The sequence below is a fragment of the Apostichopus japonicus genome, chromosome 22 (genome assembly GCF_037975245.1).
Source record: "Apostichopus japonicus isolate 1M-3 chromosome 22, ASM3797524v1, whole genome shotgun sequence".
Classification (NCBI taxonomy): Eukaryota; Metazoa; Echinodermata; class Holothuroidea; order Aspidochirotida; family Stichopodidae; genus Apostichopus; species Apostichopus japonicus.
Genome location: NC_092582.1, coordinates 17,270,878 through 17,293,022, shown reverse-complemented (window position 1 = coordinate 17,293,022; position 22,145 = coordinate 17,270,878). Strand labels below are relative to the sequence as shown.

The following is a 22,145-nucleotide window of genomic DNA, read 5'->3' as shown; positions in this document are numbered from 1 at the left end:
TGAAATGACTTTCTAACTTGAAAAGATTCCAAATTTGAGTTAAAATGTTGAATTGGAAGCCAACCGACGTGTAAGTTGTAATCCATAAGCCCTTGCGGGTTTCTCCCACATTTGTGGTCGCTTAAGCGTCGTTAAAATAACTGCTGCTGCTGATTATTATTATTATTATTATTACTATTATTATCATTATCATTATTATTATTACTATTATTATGTATAACTAATTGAATAACTGGAAAATGACTACGAAAGGTTAGACAAAGGAACAAAGCAATTTATAGCCAGAGCGGGATTCGAACCAGTGACTTCTGGGTTGCAAAGCTCACTGGTTCGAACCCGAACATGCCCGACATGCAGCTTTCAGATGGGAGTTTATTTTTAGTAATTGTATAATTTACTAAGAAGACAAAATATACTGCAGATTATCTCTGAAAAGCACAATATCATTTGATTTTGATTGGGTAATGAACCCACTGCCAAGCAATGTATATTAACAATAGCGAGGAGAGTAGAGACAAAATGTGTTGGCATCCAATATGTGAAAATAATCACTAAAAATTGATCACAAGAAACAGAGATACACTGAAATCACAATTATAACACTTTATCATGCTGAGAGCAGGAGAAGAGAAGAATCGTGCGATGCAAAACTATAAAATACATCTAAATATCATTTATGAATACTTCGATTCATAACCTAGATACTGATGTTATTTCAATATTTCTTTAAAAGTCCTCAAAATGAAGATGTATTTTCGAAAGACTCTTCCCTGTAGTAAGCATAGATCTATACCCATTGACGTTGTGTGACAACATCACGTTGTGACACCCGAACCGAATTGTACAGTTGCTTATATTAGCGTTTTCGACATATATTGCGCATTTATATGCATCTGTGTTATAACATGATAACACGTGTTGGGTGGGTTGTGAAAGCTACCTAATACATATAATGGAATATGATCGCCTCTATGATAAACCCTGATAACGTCTCATTCTCTTATTTTCAGCAACTGCCTGCGTGCCCATAAATATAACAAACGGTGTATGCTCGGACAACTCTTACAACATTGGCTCTGTGTTGACTTGTTCGTGTAATGAAGGGTTTTCTGTAGCTGGATCAACTGCGGGCCTAGAATGTCTCGCGAATGGAAATTGGAATGGAAGTTCTCCAGTTTGCATTGGTAACCTACCAAATTTATATTTAAAGATAAATGATGGGTGAGGTTTGGTCAGAGCCAGGGGAAAAACCCCGCGGTTTATCGGAAATTCGCACCCGGTTTTATCGGGATCAATAACCTACTATAGGTACTAGTTTGCCCGATATTTCAGGGGAAAAGTTAGCCACAGTACCCCCTCCGCAGTCTTTGCACCTTCATGACCGCCCTCCTCAACCTTCTATGTTTATTATTCTGGCAATTGATATTCGAATTTCCTTACGATATTCTCTTCTTCCCCATAATCATTCAAATTTCTCTGAGCACTGTCCACGACGGGTTTTGCTGGCATAACGAAAATATAACGCAATGTTTCACATTATTTGATGACAAGACGAAGAAGAAAATAGTAAAATATACAAAAGTCAAACCAAATATTAAATACCGTAAACTTTAAGCGTTTCAGTTGTACACCTCTGTAAAATATCCTACAGTAACATAGTACGCTTCACATGACTCTACAGATTTGTGCAGCCAAACGTCTTGCCCTTTCGGACAAAAATGTGATGTTGTCAGCAACACCGCCGTCTGTATCTGTCTCGAGATTTCTGACTGTGCTGACGTCAGCAGTCTCAAGGAGGAAGACCGAGTCTGCGGATCTAATGCATTGACCTATCCGTCATCTTGTCATCTGGGAGTCGGGGTCTGTGCACAGGGTGGTTCAAGTAATTTACGATTACTCCATCGCGGTTCTTGTGAAATCTGTGAGTAAATATGTGTGTATCGCGTTATTGTTTTCTTTCCTCTCCTCTTTCCTTTCAGCTTCTTCTCCTCTCCGCTTTCAGTTTTGTCTAACTGGAGCATTCAGCAGGGGAGAGGTGGTGATGGGTCGGGTTAAACTTGGTGAAGTGTCATGACTTTGGTCTCTTCCCCTGTTCCTACAGCAACATTAAAAAAAAACATGGATTTGAAAGGACAAAGGAAAGAATGAGAATATGTTGTAGGAACAGGGAATTGTTTACACAATTGGTAGGCAAACTGAATTAAATACACAACCCTTTAACCCTTCCGTGGTTATACCTCTCTACATACCATTCTCCAGGTCAAGTTCGATCGTATCTTTCCGGTTGCCAAGTTGGCCTGTAATTTATTATCAAATTACATCAATTTTTATATCATGTTTTTTCTTCCGTCTTGTCCTTCAGGTGGAAGATGTAGAAGCAAGCCCCATGACAGCTACATAGCAATGGACCTGAATATCGAGCTCGATTATGGTAAAGTTTACTTCAACGGCGACAACTGTGCAATGACGCCTTTCGGTTATGGACTCCAAATGGGTACTGGGTTTACTGCAATGTCTGAATGCCAACAGATTTGCCTACGGCGTAAGTGATATGATCCTTCTCAAAGGTTTTTGTAGCTGTCTTTGTAATTCGTGGAATGGTCGTACATTATTATGAAGCCTGCATAGCGGACGGGTACAAACTTTGCTAAATTGATGGCACCATTCATAAAAGACCTTTGGTTAAAATTGTGTGCCGCACATATGTCGTTTACCGCATTATATACGGTAGCTGCCATACAGAGTGCATGTTCCGATGTGAGATGTTGATAAGTCACAAAAATACGTTCTACTACGTAGAATGTTTGCTCAATTGAGTAAGATTCTATGCAGCTTTAATATTGGAGTAATTAAAAGGTTAGTCACGGGGAATTGAGTGGGGTGGGGCAATGGTTTTGCAACGAGGGTCATATGCATTGTCACCAACAGGCCAGGAGCCCGAGGTCGATTAGGGGCCCAAGGTAACCTGGGGCAGAGCATAATGTATTATCATTTTCATAATCGTGGGCCCGGTGATATCATTGTTCCCGGGTTCGACCTAGACCTCTACACCATTGTATTGTAGGAAGTCACATTTTGCAAACCTATATTATACAGTCATATATGATGCGTTTACGATACTATAATAATTATTATTTTCTTCCTTTAGAAAACTTTTGTTTAGTACCACATGTTGAGGGACCGTGCGATAAATCCGTCCCGCGATGGGCCTATGACGTTGGCAGTAAGGTATGTGTCCCGTTCAACTACAGTGGCTGTGGAGGTAATGAGAACAACTTCGTGACCAGAGATCAGTGTACACAAACCTGTCCAGGTAAGTATATGGTTTACATATGGAATGTATTTCCAAACAACAGTAATGATACTATTTCGTCTAATTAAAACAAAGAAGAGGGATTACGTCGAGACAAAGAAAGACATTTTAGATATATGTTTAATGCGTTTTTTTACTCATACTATCAGCATTTTCAAAAACATAACATGGACTCACTAATTGACATTGTTTGTACTCACGATATAGTGTAATGAAGTGATATGGATGAACATGTACCCCATTGAGTTTTACCAAGCACCTGCACCACGACCGTAAAAAAAAGAAATACATAAGAAATTGTTTGACCTGCTTTTTCAGACGTCTGGTTTGGGACCGTAAATTTAGACAAAAATAAACATAAGAAAGATTAAAAGCACATGCTGCTTTCTTTCTCACTCATGATTGGTTCATTTAGCGATAGATGTGATGAATGTTAATGATGTTCAGAAGTAAGTAATATTGAACCAATCAGTGGTCAGATGTTCTATCACGTGTGAGCCCACGCTTACCACTTGTCGAACAATTATCTTTAGAGGCAAGCGAGTCTGGAAAAGTTAGTCAGCCAGTGCTCACGATCATTGTTGCAGCCGTATTATACATAAAGTTGCTTTTAATTAGTATCTTGAAGTAATTTTACACTGCTCTTATTGAATATTACAGAGAGACGGAGAAAATAATTCGTCTTGAAATCAGCGGAACTTTTTAATCATTTATTTGAAAGGAGCTTCTTGGCTTCTGTAAATAGCCTACCATGTTAACTGCCCCCAATAAACCAACTCTACCGAGTTACAGGGCGCCGTAACACAGTCACATTTCAGTAGATTCAAACGCACAAGTTTGAGCCTTTTGATGATCAGTTTCTAACCTAATTTATTTTTCGGCACAACTGGATGAACTTTCCATAAACACTACATATTAACAACCTCTTTTGCTCTCAGTTATGTTAGTAGAACCAAACGTGGCGTTTTCGGGCTAAACTCTACACTGTTGATCATCACTGCTGATGATATTTCTTAGGCGTTTTCAATTTCTAACAAATCAATTGCTGTTTACTAGTCTAAATGACCGAGAACAGTTCTCCGACAGAAAATTTAAAATAAAAGTGAAAATTTGGAACTTGGATATTTAGCATGCTCATTTATTGGCAGTACTTCCCCTTCCGATATGTTTTCTTCTCATCTCCTCCTTTTTTTCCATCCACTGACTTAACAGATCGTTGTCCAACCTGCCCACAACGTGTCTCCTTGTCAGAACTCTGTAGGCAGAATACTACCTGTAAGTATACTGAAGTACTGTTTTTATATTTGAAAGACCCGCTAAACTTGAAACAATTAATATAATTTCCGTTCTCAAAGCAAAAAGATTAGACTCTGCCATGTTTAAAATTGCTATAAACCAGTAAACATTCGTGATGGGTGGAGGATACATATTCGTTGACAAACATGCACAGTCAATTCAAACACAAATTCTCTAATTTAATATTTGTCAAGATTACTAACTCGAATTTACTTGCAAACAATACCAAATTATGCTACAAATACCTCTAAAACTAATTTTCGCTTCCACAGTCATACTGTCCATAGTAACACGTGTCCACAGCTACGCCACGGGTGTCGCAAAGTTTCGCTTAACTACTACACACATTGCCAAGCCTTTTGATCAGGCACCACTGAATGGCAATCTTAATGTGGATGAACTATCACTGAACCGAAACCAAGACATCTGTTACTGTCCTCGTCTGTACATTCTGGATACTCCATTTCTGATCAGTATCGACGGAACATCAGAAAAAATATCCGATCCAACCTTCGCAAAGCCGTGGGATTTCAAATTACAGACACAGTTCCTAGCAACGAGGTCTTGCTTCCCCTACATTGGTAATCTCGCATTCGATGACGTGCCATCTTTAATCCTCCATCTGTAAAATGTCACCGGTGGCGACAAAGGAACATGTGGATCTTCTGTAATCCACACAAAAATCAGTTAATAGTAAGGAGGCAGAACTAGTGAACTTAATTGATAGTATCTGTTATGTATCTGTTACAGTTATGTCATTTCATTAAGAATAACGTAGCCTGGGGGAATGCAAAGAACGAATGCAAGCCCTCGAACAATCTTCCCACATTTGTGAAAATCAGATAATTCCCCATTTTCATTAAATTTAAAGGACGTCCTGTAAATAAAAACACTTGAAGGGTCCAAATTCTCATATCTTACAAGTGTCCCCGTTAGTTATGAAACTAGTATTTTGCTTTCCTTTTTTTTTTGGGGGGGGGGAACATTAAAGAATATGCTCTGTCTCATAAATGAAGCGTATGCTACCTTTGTGGAAAGTCTAAGTGCTACCTTTGACAACAGGGAAACCATTTTGAATGAAAGTACTGTGGAAAGAGCCAAATTTGTAACATTAAAACATGTGGTCTTTCTCATAAATCAAATGTCTGCTACCTTTTTGGCAAAGTTTAAGTGCACCATTTGTTGATAGCAGATAACAGAAAAGAACCAATTTTGAAATGCGAAGTGTATCTTTTACCGCCCCGCCCCGTCTATCTCTTCTCCCTCCATATATTTGAGACTGGAAGCAGTAATGAAACTGCATTCACTCTCCCACAATTCCTAGTTTCTACGTTATCTTCATTCCCTTATCTTACAAGAAGTAAGGGCTACAATTATAGCTAACGTTTTGCGTTGATTTCGAGTGCATTCTCTTTCCTTAAAACAGGGGAAAATATAAACATTTAGTTGTAACTACTGTTGTACTCAGAATGCATAAACACATAGCTTAGCTTAGCCAGCTATATGGACGCTGACTTTGTAGTATTTTCATATATTCTGTCACACGGCATGGAACAAACGAAACATGCATGTGTAGGACGTATGGTCCTCCCAGTTACGAAGTTTCAGTGTTTTATAAATACATTGCTATGAATGCTACTTTCATTGATATCATATAATGTAATGTTAGCTTTTAGCATTTCAACATTTGTTAACAAAATTTACGACGATATTCATATATATTTCTTGGACGTGTCACATCTTATCGTGATGAAAAATCATATTAACATGTGCAGCGGCGTAGCTAGGCCCGTGCGACCGCACCGGGCTTGGGTCCTCAGCGTTGACCAGTAAGAACTACCGATAAAGAAAAGGGAAATTCAAACGAAATCCTGACCGCTACAGCAAAAGGCCGTAGAGGGTCATATCCGGGCGTCTATATACAGGTGCCAAATAAAAGGAAATTAAAAGGAAATTTTTTACATTCATTGAATGTGGACTCGCCTTTGTGGCCTATTGCCGTTTGCTGCACCGGGTCCTGTTGCTACGCCACATGCTTTTACTATTTTATACTTGATAAGATACCTGTATACATTGCCGATATTTACTTACATTTAATATCACTACCAATTAATATTCTCTTCTTGACGTGTCACAACTAGTGACGAAAAAACTTGACATTATTTAGCGATAAAAGTGCACTAGTCTGCCTGCTTGTTCCATCATGAGGCATATATTGATGTGTTGTTGTTCAATGCACAGCCTATACTCTTGATCCTAACGTTCTTTCTACATTGCTTGTTCCATCATGAGGCACATACTGATGGGTTGTTCAATGCACAGCCTATACTCTTGATCCTAACGTTCTTTCTACATTGCTTGTTCCATCATGAGGCATATACTGATGGGTTGTTCAGTGCACAGCATATACTGTTGATCCTAACGTTCTTTCTACATTGCTTGTTCCATCACGAGGCATATACTGATGGGTTGTTCAATGCGCAGCCTATAATCTTGATCGTAACGTTCTTTCTACATTGCTTGTTCCATCATGAGGCACATACTGATGAGTTGTTCAATGCACAGCCTATACTCTAATTCCTAACGTTCTTTCTACATTGCTTGTTCCGATCATGACGCATATACTGATGGGTTGTTCAATGTACAGCCTATAATCTTGATCCTAACGTTCTCTCTACATTGCTTGTTCCATCATGAGGCATATACTGATTGGTTGTTCAATGCACAGCCTATACTCTTATTCCTAACGTTCTTTCTACATTGCTTATTCCATCATGAGGCATATACTGATGGGTTGCTCAATGCACAGCCTATACACTTGATCATAACGTTCTTTCTACATTGCTTATTCCATCATGAGGCATATACTGATGGGTTGTTCAATAAACAGCCTATACTCTTGATCCTAACGTTTTTTCTACATTGCTTGTTCCGATCATGATGCATATACTGATGGGTTAGTCAATGCACAGCCTTGTGAGGAAATTATACTATTTTTAGCCGTTAGCATTCACGTTTACGTGGTTGCATAATTTAATACATGTGCTTGCACACAAACACATTAGTTTCTAGATATGAGCATGGTAATCTAAGTATATCACACTTCATTGTCTCAGCTTGTTTTTGAAGTCGTGTAAGTTCATAATTTCCTTTTCATTAACCCAATATTAATACATCAGACATCTTGTCACGCATAATATCTTTTGATGGGCGTTAATTATGCAACTTATTCATTCTACGCTGCTGTTTTGTTTTGCCCATGTTTCTATTTTCTGAAGTATTATATAAGTCCATTCTTTTTGTTGGTATGCTTTTTCTTCACTTACCGCCCCGCCCCTCTCTTAAATGCTAATTTCTTCACTCAAAGCTCCTCCTCTCCTCTCCCACTTCCTCTCCTCTCCCCCCTTATTTTATATGCCTAATGCTGTTTTGTTTTGCCCATGTTTCTATTTTATGAGGTATTATATCAGTCCATTCTTTTTGTTGGTATGTTTTTTCTTCACTAACCGCCTCGCCCCTCTCTTTAAATGCTAATTTCTTCACCCAAAGCTCCTCCTCTCCTCTCCCACTTCCTCTCCTCTCCCCTTATTTTACATGCTCAATTCTTCTTCGTAACCAGCCTCACTCTTTCGGACGTGTCACAACTTATGATGAAAATAAACCATTTTATTTCACTTCAAATTTCTTGAATTCGGAGACTGTAATGTTGTGCCACATATATTGTAATCATATATTCAAATACTGACATGCGGTACTTTTTTTCTATAACTAATTGGATTGTTTATAACATGTAGACATGTGACGTGTCATAGAATCAACTAATTAATCATTTCAGGAATAATAACGACCAGTTTACGATTATCACAAACTTGCATCTGTCTGTTGCTTTTGTTTATTCTCCAGGCGTGAATCCAGGGGTGGGGGTGGGTACACCCACCTTTCCAACCTCACACACTTTAATAAGCACAACTTGACTTCTTACACACACAAACACACACACACATATATATATATATATTATATATATATATATATATATATATATATATATTTATATAGCATTATTTCATATATAGCATATGAAATAATCGGTAAGCACAGTCTATTTGTTTGGATCGTCACATAACTAATTGCTAAAGTCAATTTAATGGTTAAACTAGGTAGAGGCACCCCACCCCTTCCTTCCCCTCCCACATTCATACACTATGTATCCCTCTCCTTGTCTAGTCTAACATGCAATACGCTGATTTCTCCTCCGTCGATCATAAGTACAGTAGATGAGTAAAATTCCCCCCCCCTCCCCTCTCTCTCGCTCTATCCCATCCTCCATGTCGTCCCACAATCTTTAACCTTGAGAGAATATAGATACTTGTGTAGACGGCGAACAGCCTATATATACTATTGACTAATTGACTTGAACCTATGTCTGGTGGAAATGTATGTAAAACATATTGATGTATATGCGTGCTATCAGCCTTATCAGGAAATGGTATTTCTGTGTGAGATAAACTCGATGCCCTTTGTAACATCAACGTTTGCTTAATAACATCTAACTCAATTTGAACATTGTATTTGTGTACACTTGGTGCAATGACAAATGCTTCCACAAGAGATGATGAATAGATAAGTATACATTATGTATACCGCAGACAAACTGATATACATCGATATACGTATAGTGTGCCAGTGGTACGTGATCGGATGCATGCCTTTTTACTAAACTTACCATGGTATAACCAAACTTAAAGAATAGACCTCAATAAGTTCACTTCCCTTCCCCGTGCACATGCAGAACTTGAGGCGGAATCTCATCCTTGAGAGATGCATTGCCTGAAGAGTTCATTAAGCCATCATCAACGGGCTCTCCAAATAGTAGAATCTGCATTCCACAGACATCGACAGTGTAGATAGTCACTCCCTTCCTATACAGGCTACTGTAGTTGTGATATGATGCCCCTACAAATCCATCAATATACACTCCTACCACAAACCCCCCACCCCACCCCACCCCTCCACTTCAAAGGCGTACGGAATATATGTGTTGAAAAAGATCACCTGGTTTACATTATCCAAAACAAAAATTGAAAGATAGTTGAAACATCCATCTTCGTCGCTTTTTATGAGATTGAGAGTCGACATGTTAAAATCATATAAGATCGAAATATTGAAATATCGAAAATATTCGTGTTGATGACTGATTTATTAATGTTTAGTCTCATATATATCAACTCGGTAGGATGGGATCCTAACTATATATGCATGAAATTCAAGAGGATGTACAAGGAACGTCTTACTATATAGTATTGGTTATACAGACAGTGTTTGCTTCAACCAACTTGTATATGTGAGTGTGAGCGTTCGTGCTTGCGCGTGTATATATGGGAGTGAATTAAAAGTTCTCACGCAAATAAACAACGATAAACAAATAACAGTACCCCTCCCCTTAAAATAAAGGGAACAATGCGCATTTTTCTTGCGTCTTTCTTGGAACATTTTCTTCTTATCTTCCAATAATCCTCTGTTATGTTACCGGTGATGATTGCCGTGATAGCATGCCACACGGGTCACTCCTTTCGCTAGAACGTGTACTCTCAACGAGATATTCGGCAACATTTTCAAAGACTTTTAATAAAGAGTTAAGGCGCAAAGATAGATTATGATCGGTTGTAGACTGTTGCTCTGAATGCTCTGAGAATTCAGGTTGTATTGCTACAGCACTTTTAAGGTTTGTTTTTGTTTATGTTTGTTTTGAAAATGTACCATTACACATCCGATACTAATCTTCGTTTATATATAAAACACACTGACCAACAAATCCGCTGAACTGAGGCAACGTAGAGTGACACACACTAAAAAAAAACACAGAAAAAAGATTAAACGACTAAAAGATTAAACGTCTCAAATAAAGTGTTAACCGTTTAAATTCTGTTAAAAATAAATATTACTGGGTGTAATCCAACAATGGTCCTTCCTTTACACGAATTTAAAGGAAAAACTAAAACATTCACGATTGACTAATTAGACTATATAGTGTGTCCATCCATGTACTGGGTGTGCCGCCGAAAGTCTTCAGCGCCAAATGGGCCGTTAAAGAAGCAAGAAAATCCGGAATACATGCGCAGCAGGCCAGCAATATGGCGATGGCTGTTAGAAAGATCTTCATTTTCCACATTGGTCTGCACAAGAGAAAAAGAGTCATAAATACCAAACGTAATATATCAGCCCATTGCTTGGGGTTTCTCCACACAAGTTACGATACGTGATTCCTATAGAATAGATTCGCTTCTCACGCATAGACGATGTCGTGATTTGTTCAAAATCTATGACATAATTGTTGCTATACCTCAGATCTTCTCATTACTCTGCTTTTTAGAATGATGAATTATTAGTGACAAATAGTACCATTAGTTCGAAGACTCGGTTTAGTGTTATCTTGCATAAAGTGAAAATCTATACCTTAAAAAACCTTATATTCATAGACACAGTGATCGTAGATTTTCTTGAGCGCTTGAAATGATAAAAATGCAGCGTATATGAAGATAGTTATAGTTCTACATCAGACTCTCTTCATAACTATACACCACCCTTAACCTCCTCACCAACGAATATGTCCAGGCAAGGATCCATGGATTGTTTCCCCATCCCCTTACACCACTCCCATCGATGACATAAAGTCTTAACCCTCAATTCCCCCCCCCCCAACCCTGCCCATGGGTACAAAAATTATAGTTGCGACCCATTACAAGTTCTTTACCTTGAGTGGACATGGCAGGGATATCTTGAGAAGGAAGACTGGCTTTCGATTTCAGTTACTTTCCGCCCGTCCGATCGATATCCATTCGATTCGATAGTATGTATAAACCAGGTTCCAGTATGTTGATCTCACTCCTTTCCAAGTTTATGCATTCTTGCATGCTGTATATTCGTAATCTGTGAACGAAGTTATCAAATAAAATACAGGGGCTTCCTTCTAGTCCAAATGTAAATATCTGACTGTTCTGGAGTCATTGACAAACAAACAAATTAATTGTCTTCCGAAAGCAACGAGACTCCAACAAAAGCACATATAAAATATATGACTGATATTAAAGTTAGCACAAGCGTTAAACGGGTCCAAGGTACAGAGAGATAACAGCTGGTTTCAGTTTGACGAATATATTCATTCCATATTCATATACATATACATATACATGCCTGAAAATATCGAGTCACACATTGCTTTGTCACCTTTATAGCTCCAAACCTATTCCACACAATAGTGCTCAAAATTTGCGGAATGCGATTTTGATTTTCAATTGTTTTCTTGTTTACTTTCCACATCAGAGACTCCCAGCTGGTCTAAGCTATAAATCGATACTCTATCTGGATTCGGAGCCACGGAACAGATTCAGCTATAATAATATATAGCCTGAGTACAATTTCTTACAGTGGCACAGTAAGCTTCCAAAAAGTGTGAGGGAGGGTAGTGGAGGAGGTGGGGGGGGGGTTGTTGTCAGAAAGTCCCCGGGAATTGAGTCCTTTCCCTGGAGAAATGTCTCTTTGTTGGTGACGAACAAGAGATGTAAGAGTTATTTTCGAATAATTTTTGTGGATTGTCAACCATACACTCATGGACTATGATTTATAGTAAAACTAAACATTGATCATGTTTTCTATTGTCTTGCATTCTTTTCATTGTTTCCTTATTAAAAGGATCCAGTGGAGGGAAGGGCTTGGTACATTGATACTCGGGAGATCGTGTTCACTCAATTGTTCCCTTTATTACATTATTAATTACATTATTCATTATTGATTTCACAGTTAGCTATTTAAGCGAGGAACAGGATACCTGCAAATTTATTAGGGTTGCTAGCGGAGCCAGTAAACCACCATAAACACTCAAAAAACCTCATTGCAGGCGGCCAATATATGTACACGTGCAATTTATCGCTGTTCGATACAATCTTCATAAAAAAAAAATTAAATGTTGAACGGTGATGAATCCGTTACTGTCAAATTTCACTAACTCTTGTGTTCATTACTGACACGGTGAATCATCGATTTATCTTTGAAATTGTTAATACGTACTACAAACAATGAAATGGCTTAACACCCGCCCCCCCCCCACACCCCTCTAGCTCTTCCCATTGGCCTTTATGAAACAAGTTTCAATTATCACAGCGACTTGTAGAACAATTCAGCGCCCACTCCTCTATTATAAACAATCTGTAGGCTCTCGTCCCTCTCATAGCCACACCTCTCCTCTCTCCCGTTCAAGGAAATTTCGCGTCTACATCTGCCATAAAAAGGATCATGCCGCTCACACCCCCCTCCCCCTTCCATAGCAAATGTTTTCATACATTACTGCCATATAAACCCATGGACTTACCCGTCCCTCCCTTCCCTACCCACCCACCCACAACCCTTTACCCTTAATGCAGTTAGCATCCACCTCTACGTTGCTATAGCGATTCTTGCAACGCCAACCTTCTGCCTCCTCCCCTTCCAAAGCAATTTGCCTCCACCCCCCCCACCCCTGCCATAAAGCAGCCTGGCGCTTCTATTCACTCAGTCATTTGCGTATCTGATCTCGCATAGTGCTGCTTTCTCTAGCACGCTTCCCAGTAACAACTTGTCTTGAAATAAAGCAGCACTCGAGGACACCGACAGCAGGTATCCGTCATCTGCAAATAGCTCCACGATATTATAAGTTTCAAAGGGGTTATCTCGTCCACCAGACAAAGGTCTGATACGAAGTAAATTTGAGGGCGCTTTATGACCATAGTCAGTGATCATAGTGAAGAATCCTATCGGGATACCACAGCTTGCTAGCAAATCTCCAGTTGCTGGATCATAAAATAGGTTGTCGAGGATAGCTGACAAACTGATGGTTTGGACTCTCATCAAAGAGCCGTCTCCCTCTCTCCGAAACACGACTATAGCTTCATCAACCATGTACGAGACGAATATGAACCTCCCATCGGATGAGGACGTTATTCCGTTTAGGATTTTACCATTCCCCGCTACCTGTCTGGCTGTAACTCCGTCGTAATAGACTACACTGCCTGTTGATAACTGTAGCAGGAATGAGATGGTAAGCAAAGGGCCATCACGCACAGACGCTGCATTTGTGACGTAAAAGCTCGAGTCACCTGTCGCAATGACGTCATTCAGATTAGCAAATAAAGGATTATAAATTGTCCTGGTATGCCTTAGTGAGAGCGGTGGCTCGATCTCAATCGTATCTTCGGTTAACCGATGATCCACCAAGAAGATTTGGATGCCTTCTTTGTCTTCCCATAAAGATATACCATGTGGTGACGCCAGTCTGACGTCACCTATAAGCTCTAACTCTTTGGCGTCCCCGTCAGGTTTGTTAAAGTCGAAGAGAAAAACTCTGGCTAGAGAGTTTTTTATCCGTTCATCTGTGACGTCAGCTGTTTTGTATCCAGACGAGATGAAGGCTAACCCCTGCAGACTAGAAAGCGCGATACCTTCTGCACCAGACCTTATTGGGGCCAGATTCCGACAAGGGCCTGGCCAGTGTGTATGTATCGTTCGATGAGGACCCATGAAATAGACAAAGCCCAATATCCGCCAAGCCAAGACCACAGAAATCCCGAGTATAATGATCTTCCACCACATAGTGCGGAGTTACGAGAAGAGCTGATCAAGAAGAGAACACAATGGATGATTTGTTTAATGACTGGGGGAGAAAACATACAGGTAGGTATAACGTAAATAAACGCTATTTTAGAAGAGTACTGAATCCATAACGGCCATGTTCAGCATCGACCCCAAATTCTAGACAACTATTTGCTAAAACTGTTCAGAAAAATACTTTCCCTGAAATTTCTGGCTCTGTAAATCGTCCTCAGACATTTAGAGGCGTTAAATTAGACATTGAACTGTCACAGTGAGAATTAATCATGCTTTTTTGGGTAGACAGTAAATTCGCCTTTGTGGCATAATTTGTGAGCCTGAGACTGACTGGTCTTTAAGTTGTGACGTGAACTGGGTATCACGTATGAATCAAATCCGAGTAAGAGAGAGAGGCCACAGAATGTTTGACATATACACTGCGCATGTTCAAAGAAAGCTTCAGTGTGCGCTTGCATAAAACTTCACGCATTTATATAGTAATTCAACAAGCATCGTATTTGCATTTGCGCCAAAGGCTCTACTTTGATGGCTATACTTCCTACACACAAAAACATGAGGCCAGCTTACGCGCGCGTCTGCACACCTAAGATTATATTTTGAATTCACTGACAGGGAAACCGTAGAGTTTCTAAAGAGATCCAAGTGATGAAGGAAGGAAGGGATGGCGAATCATACCGGAATACCCCAGTTCATTTGCAGTTGTGACGTACCTTATCTGTTATGCATAGAAACATGTTCCTAATACAGCTTCACTTAAAGTAAGAAGTCAAGTGTCTATAGTACCGTCGGCGCTGTTAACATATCTCAGCGCTCAGGTGCTCCCACCATAGGCGCGCTATTAAGATCACGCGTTGGTATATGTTTCTATGCGGTGTTTCAGACGACATATAACTTAGTAATTGATACGTCACTGTTTGGAAATGCTGTGCAAATTACACAATGGACATCTGTATATTGTTACGTATTTAGGTTGACAAACAGTCTCAACCATGGAATAAATTCCTCTCTTGTGTTACTTATACATTGTAACACGTAAGCCAATGCACGTTCATTTCTAGTTCGGCCTACTACATTCCTTTTGCGAGAACCTACATACAACACACCTCCGTTGATCAACGAAACAGGTTTCCAGATTTGACTGTAAAGACAAAACAGTATATACACGTGGAATTTTAAACTTAGGGGTATGGCTAACGTGTTTACACTGCGGTCGAAGAAGCCACGTACAAAAACTTTGACTGATTTTTGTGGCGACAACGGCATCACACAAGACGAGAATCTCCCGTTACGAGTCTTGTCTCCGACGCGACGGCAAAACCCTCATTCGATAGGCCTGATATATCAGAGCCCTTACAACAAAGAAAACCAGGCAAGCATCATTCCTGTTTTAGTTGTTGATCCCTGTTATCTATACTGAGTGGTCAAACGTTGTGTACTCTCATTTAACAGGTTTCACAAAGTGAAGCCTTATCTGAGTGGCTTAAATTGAATTTTCGTTCTGTCCAAAATTGGCCAGCCTGAACCTGTTCAAAGTTAGACACGGCATATAGAGTTTCTCTTTCCTGGATACATATAATTTTTTAAATTTCATCCCCAAAAGTGCTTAAAACCTTAATCCGATGATAAATATGCTGGCAATATACCGTACATGTCATCGCGAAATTTAATAGGAATAAACGACGTTATACCTCTCACCGTTGTCATGCATGAATTACCGTACACTTTCGTATGTTGTCCATATACAGTATATGACCTGTTATTATGCATTCATTCGAAATTGACAATAATCTTCTCTCCCGCCCCCGCCCACGCCCCGCCCACGCCCCCCACGCCCCGCCCCGAAATATATATATATATATATATATATATATATGTAATGATCATCGACGGACATTTTTTTGCAGAAAGGAGTGGACATTTTTGCGACATCTTTTCCCCGTTACAGCTTCAATTTCGGTCTACGTTGGGTTTAGTTTGGGTCCATTTGGGTCGGACTGAAAATATTTTTCTCTTTTCTTTTTTATATTTATATGATTTCTTTTCTGTATTTTTTATGAGACATTTGGCATCTGGAGCCCTGATTTTCATCGGATCAATGCGTCCTTAACACAGAAGTATAATCACATCGGTGAGTACATTACTCACAATATATATATATATATATATATGATACACGCCATCATGCGATGATTTTATTCCTGATTCAACTTACAGCATTCGACCCCCCCTCACTCCCAAAAAAAAGGAATATAGGTGTTTAAAACCATAGTGGTCTACCCCCCCCCCCTCCGCCTCCTCAAACACATAATTCTCTACCTCGGCGTTGCTAGATCATTTACTTTGAATTAGCATAAAGAGTATCAGATCATAAATGGTCAAATTTAGTTACATATAGTATACCGTACGTCATATACCTTGAAAGTATGGAACTATTGGATAATAAACATGGAATAGCCTTACTCTATTACCAAGCGTAGAAGTCTATTATGATAACGTCTGCTTGGCACCTACTACAAAAAAGGGGGAAAGCAGCGGTGGGGGCGGGGATTCAGGGCTCTACATTCCGCCGCCTTTCTCTACACGTCCCCTCCCCCGACACACACATACACACAAAAGTTGTTGTCTGAAAGCTTCACAAAGCCATATAGACTATGGAGCATGAAGTCAAAACAGCTTTCTAAATTAATTCTTGCAGTCATCTCCTGGGGACTACATGAAATGCGGCTTAAAATGTAGGTATTGTGTGTCCTTTCAATATCCCAACAGTTCCCACTCCCAGAAATGGGGCACTTTTGAGTAAATCCCGCCTAAAAACAAAACACTAAAAAACAAGAATTCCTTTAAAAAGGACTGCGTGTCATGCAAGTGAAATATGGTATTACACTGTTTGTTCAGGGATTTGACATCCTACAATGACCCATATTGTTTTTTATAAGTAATGATATTGGAATTGGCATCTAATGAGGACGTGCACTTCATGAAGTGTTGAAACGAAACACCAAATAGTTGATGAAATTTCCCCAAAATAACAGATTTTTGCCATTTTATCACTTTATTTTAATTACAAGCGTTGTACAATTTAAGGTAACACAGTAATTGTCCCTTGAGATATTATTTATAAAGAGTTTTATGATATCTTATACTCTTTTGCAGACCTGTTGTGTTTTCTTCCCATACCATATAACATGATCTGTACTATTTATAGTACATGAAGTATTTAACAGCACAATATAAACTTTACCCCATTTAGAGAATTGATGTGCATGCCAGCGCTTGGTGCCACTGTTTCAACTGCTTCTTTTTTTTTACTAGCGCGTATATTTCCCTGCAAATTGTTACAACATGAAATACGCAGTTAGGTCACATCCATGCTCTAAGTGGGATAACGTTTAATTGTGACAGACCTTCCGTATTTTTAAATGATGGGCTTGATATAGCTTACAGGGAAGACTTTGTTAGTCCTTATTTATTTAGAGTACATGGTAAATAGACTATAGGGCGTAAGGCTGAAATGCACTTCTAAATTATGTTTAGTAGTCCCCTCCTTGGCACTACCTGAAATGTAGCTTAAATTGTGGATATTTTATGTCTCTTTCAGACTATGGCAGTTCCCACCTCCAGAAGTGGAGCACTTCCCAGAAATTCCCGCCTAAAGACAAAAGGCCCGAAACAAGAATTCCCTTAAAAAAAAAGCTGCAGACAACATAAGGAACTTTTGCAAAGCCAAATTTGCATTATGATTTCTCTTGATCAAGTGACAACACTGGTTGCTTAATTCAAATACAATTAAAAAATATATTAAAATACAACATGCACTTCGTGAAATCCATCCCAAAACATCGTATATTTGACGTGTTTTCTCAAAAAATTCAAATTTTGGCCTACTTAGCCTGTTGATTTAGATTTTTTACAATGTACATGAATATTTCATGAAAATGAATTAGCCAAGATATATTCCAAGAGATTGAAATCATCCAATTAACCATAAAGGGAGCTTAATTAATGAGTGAGTGAATATAAACGACTTATCTTACAATTGTGTTATTCAGAGAAAATGACCTATACTTTCCAAGAGCTATGTAGCTGTAGCACCACTCAAATCCAAATCTACTACTTTATTATAAATGCATTTCACATAGGCTACAAAATGAACCAAAATCTTCTGTCAAATGTGCAAACTCACCTATATTTAAGAGTGTTGCAATGGTACACTATAGAATTGTAAATAAATGCAATGCATGTTGAATTATTTTAAATAAATATACATAGATGAATCCTACTTTGACTAAAGAGTTACTTTGTCACTGTCTTGGAGTAACAGCTTTTTACTACCTGTAGATATTTCATATTGTTAATACACCAACATTTACAAACACTACATAATGGTTACGGCCAGGGGTGCAGTTGCTGTATTAATACTTATGCACATAATACACCACTTCACAGAATAAAAATTATTCCCAACTTCAATTCAATGGTTGTAAGTGTGCACCAGAAGTTTTATTAGGGTATATATTTATGTCATTCCTTTCGTGGCCAAATACATGATGTCCTGAGCAATGGCAAGGATGTGACGATCCTCTGCATCTGTAGTCTTCACTTTCTCCTTATCATCTGGTTCATCGGAAATGCCAACAACCCATGCCAGAAAGTTATACAGCTTTGTTGGTACCATACTGCGTGCTGCGAATATTGATAAATCTGTTGATGTTGGAGGCCATGGAAGGTTGGTTGATGCTGTTCCCTGTAGCATTTCTTTCTTCAGGTCCAATGCAGTAGAATACCTGTCCCTGAGTGATGACATCTCATTTGGTCTAGTTTGGTAGCCACTGCCATGCCTCTGTCGCTTTGGTGGCACCTCTTTCTCGTGGTCTGTGGTGTCTGTGTCAGTAGTGGTGGTATCAGATTCAGAACCCATGACACCTGGCACAATTTCTTCAGTTGATAGTGTCTCAATGTACACCATTTCACTAGCATATATTTTCTTTGGCTTTAGAAAACACAGCTGGGGATACCTGCGTTGTAGGCGTTGCTTCAAATTGTACGTCTTGTACCCACTGGCATCGATGCCTTCCACGTCTTTCACAGCTTTGCAAAACTGCTTCTTCAATTTCGTAAAGAGGTAGATATTCTTCTCCACTATGATCTTCTGATCAATGTTGTATTTACAAAAGGCATCAAATCCTTTGGCATACATCTGTTCCTTTGGCGCTGCATTGTTTCTGGTTAAGTAATTTGTGTAACCTTTGAAACAGCTCCGGTGGTATCTCACTTTGATGGCCACACAGTCTCTTTCACGAATCTGAATCAATATCCGGATATCTTTCTTGTCATTAGCAGCTATTGCTAGTTTGCCACCATCTGGCAGTTCACATAAAAGCAAAGGTTCTTTCTTCTTTCGTCCCTCGCGATCTCTCCATGACTTGTTGCCACAACAGATAATGCACACCTCAGGAAGGACAGGATTAGATAATATCTTGCGAAAGCTGACCACACTGGAGCTAGAGCGTAACAACCTTGTTTCTGCTGTAGATGACGTATCCTTAGCTTTGGGTTCCCCGCTGGAAGTGGATGGTTCCAATTCTGTGAAAGAATGAAATAAAAATGATGTGTGAATCAATTTGTAGGTACCGGTAAACAAGTACTAGTACATGCAATGACAAGAATTAAGAATGGAAAAACACAAGCATAATTTGTCCTGTTTGTGTAAATACATTTAAATTATGTTGCTCATAGTATTTTCCAGTTGGGAATACATGACATTTTTGATTTTACAAAACTACCATATAATTTGAAAAAAAAATAAAAAAATAAGGAACTACAATTGTATTGAAAATTGGACGTAACTCTGCAATATGGCAGCTTTTTAGACAATAGCCACATAACTACAATATGAGACCAAAATTATAAATTTCTATTTCTTTATTTATCATGTCTAACATTCAAGTATAAATACTGCACATGCATAGGCGAGTCATGCACTGACTGTGCATCAAGATAGCTAGATGAAATTCATTATGCATGTACATGTATATAGTAAAGGCTTCATAATTGACGCACCCTCATAACTGACGCACCTTCAAATATTACTAGCAACGATACAGCAGGCCATCTAAACATTTTGCAATCAAGCAGAATTACATATTTCATGAGCTTGAATCCATTTCAGCTATTTGCTGACCAACTTGTGGTTTTTCTTAAGCTTTTAACACCTTCCCCCAAGTTTTGCACATTTTTCGGGCATTTGGAAATCTTACACCCTAAAAATAACCAACATTATCTCAATATGATACCACTACTCTCTGGGACCTGACCTGTCGGAGCTAAGACTAGGCTCAGAGCATAGCAAACAGCATCCAAAGTCAATGGATGTATACTAAGGCCTACACTACAGTTAGCTTATCGACGAATGTGTCAATTTAACGGGTATGAAAGAACTTGACACGGCAGACATTTTGTGGTCAAATTCTGCTCAATTGTACGGTGCATAACCACAGAACTTTAAATATTTTGAAATCATTACATTTCTGAGGAACTACACATATGAAAAACACATACAGTTGAGTGATTTGGATCATTCCTTGATAGATATCGTTGATCAAATCCAGGCTTAAGTGTCAATTATGAGCCTTACATGCTACATGTATGAGTGTAACTCATAATGATGATCCAAATTGAACATCATAAAATGTGCTTTATACGTATTTGTTACATCCGAAATTAAAGTCTTACCTGGTTCATTGCATGATTCAACCACAATGTCTTTCTTCTTGTTGTTTATACCTCGCTTGCGCTTTGAGGAGTCGGTAAAATACCGATAACATTTCTCGTGGATACCACCATGTTCTGGGATAGGTAGTGTGGTAATATCAACATCGCCATTAACACGTAAAAATTCACTTGCTATATCGGCCTGATAACCCACTAGATCTTTCCAAAGTGTAACACTTTTCAATAATGTGTTCCATGTTGTCACTGTGAAAGGCTTTAAAATTCCAGAAACACCATAACAGTGAGCAAAACAAGCATTTTTCGAGCAACTTTCATGGTCCGCCATCGTAATCGTTTACATGACTCTCCAGGTAAAGCGTCCGGCGTATACCACGTGACAGTGAAAATCGGCGTACCGAAGCTTGTTAAAGCGGCGTCTCTGATTCGTCGGTTGAACCGTGCATCAAGGTTTGTTTACTTAAAGTAGAACGATAGTGACAGAAAAAAAATCTCTCATTTTCATACATAATGTAGTTTATATGTTACCAAGCAACATATTTTTTTAATTTTTCAAATAGCACACCGGAAAGTTATAAAAAAGGGAATTAAAACATCGTTTTTTCCCCTCCGTAATTTAGGAATTTGCAAACACTGCAACGACCTTGAACAGCCCTCAGGTCAGTGAATGACGTCACTGTGATGATCTTTTCTGTTGTGAACTGTTCAGTACGGAGCTGTGCGTGCATTTCGTGTCAGCATAACTGTTATTTTCGGCGTAATGTCAGGCGCGGATCCAGGGGGGGTCCAGGGGGTCCGGACCCCCCTGCTCTTGGTCAAAAAAAAAAAGAAAAAAAAAGAGAAAAAAAAAAGAGAGAGAAAAAAAAGAGAGAGAAAAAATAATTAAATTAAATGCCAATTTTGAACAAGTAGGACGTCAGAAGGGCGGTTATCCTTGCAAGTCAGCCAGGTGTGTCTTTTCCGTCAAATGAACTATAGTGTGCACGCGTGCTACACGTGCAAAAAATGCCTAAAAATCTCATTTTTCAGACCGAAAAGTTTCAAAATTGAGGTGGTGTTCGAATTTTTTTGGGCGGTGAGGTGGCAGAGCGGTAGGCTGCATAGGATGCAGCCACGTGTTTAAAAGTTTTTTTTACAAAATTTGCGGCGATTTCGCAACGATTTC

At 39.0% G+C, this 22,145-nt stretch overlaps 3 protein-coding genes and 1 long non-coding RNA gene across 4 annotated transcripts in view; 1 reads left to right on the top strand and 3 right to left on the bottom strand.

The window, feature by feature from the left end:
* The window catches only part of LOC139963862 (sushi, von Willebrand factor type A, EGF and pentraxin domain-containing protein 1-like), a 31,211-nt gene extending 23,199 nt beyond the window's left edge, over window positions 1-8,012 (top strand). Inside the window, exons 20-25 of the mRNA XM_071965072.1 lie at window positions 1,011-1,184; window positions 1,682-1,921; window positions 2,363-2,542; window positions 3,149-3,313; window positions 4,526-4,588; window positions 4,882-8,012. Coding sequence (XP_071821173.1) covers window positions 1,011-1,184; window positions 1,682-1,921; window positions 2,363-2,542; window positions 3,149-3,313; window positions 4,526-4,588; window positions 4,882-5,237 — 1,178 coding nt within the window. The 3' untranslated portion in view covers window positions 5,238-8,012. The remainder of the gene's footprint in view (window positions 1-1,010; window positions 1,185-1,681; window positions 1,922-2,362; window positions 2,543-3,148; window positions 3,314-4,525; window positions 4,589-4,881) is intronic.
* A 2,188-nt stretch (window positions 8,013-10,200) lies between these two features.
* Window positions 10,201-12,914, bottom strand: LOC139963864 (uncharacterized). The gene is made up of 2 exons (XR_011791777.1): window positions 11,364-12,914; window positions 10,201-10,785 (listed from the first exon to the last, which is right to left on the bottom strand). It is a non-coding gene; the product is annotated as an uncharacterized lncRNA (long non-coding RNA).
* A 242-nt stretch (window positions 12,915-13,156) lies between these two features.
* LOC139964098 (serum paraoxonase/arylesterase 2-like) lies at window positions 13,157-14,233 on the bottom strand. The gene has a single exon (XM_071965448.1). It carries the CDS (start codon window positions 14,231-14,233, stop codon window positions 13,157-13,159), a length of 1,077 nt encoding a protein of 358 aa, XP_071821549.1.
* A 2,344-nt stretch (window positions 14,234-16,577) lies between these two features.
* On the bottom strand, window positions 16,578-21,789 carry LOC139964171 (uncharacterized). Its single transcript, XM_071965561.1, has 2 exons — window positions 20,984-21,789; window positions 16,578-19,834 (listed from the first exon to the last, which is right to left on the bottom strand). The coding sequence occupies exons 1-2, from the start codon at window positions 21,306-21,308 to the stop codon at window positions 18,768-18,770; spliced, it is 1,392 nt and encodes a 463-aa protein (XP_071821662.1). The 5' UTR covers window positions 21,309-21,789; the 3' UTR covers window positions 16,578-18,767.
* Between the last annotated feature and the right edge of the window lie 356 nt (window positions 21,790-22,145).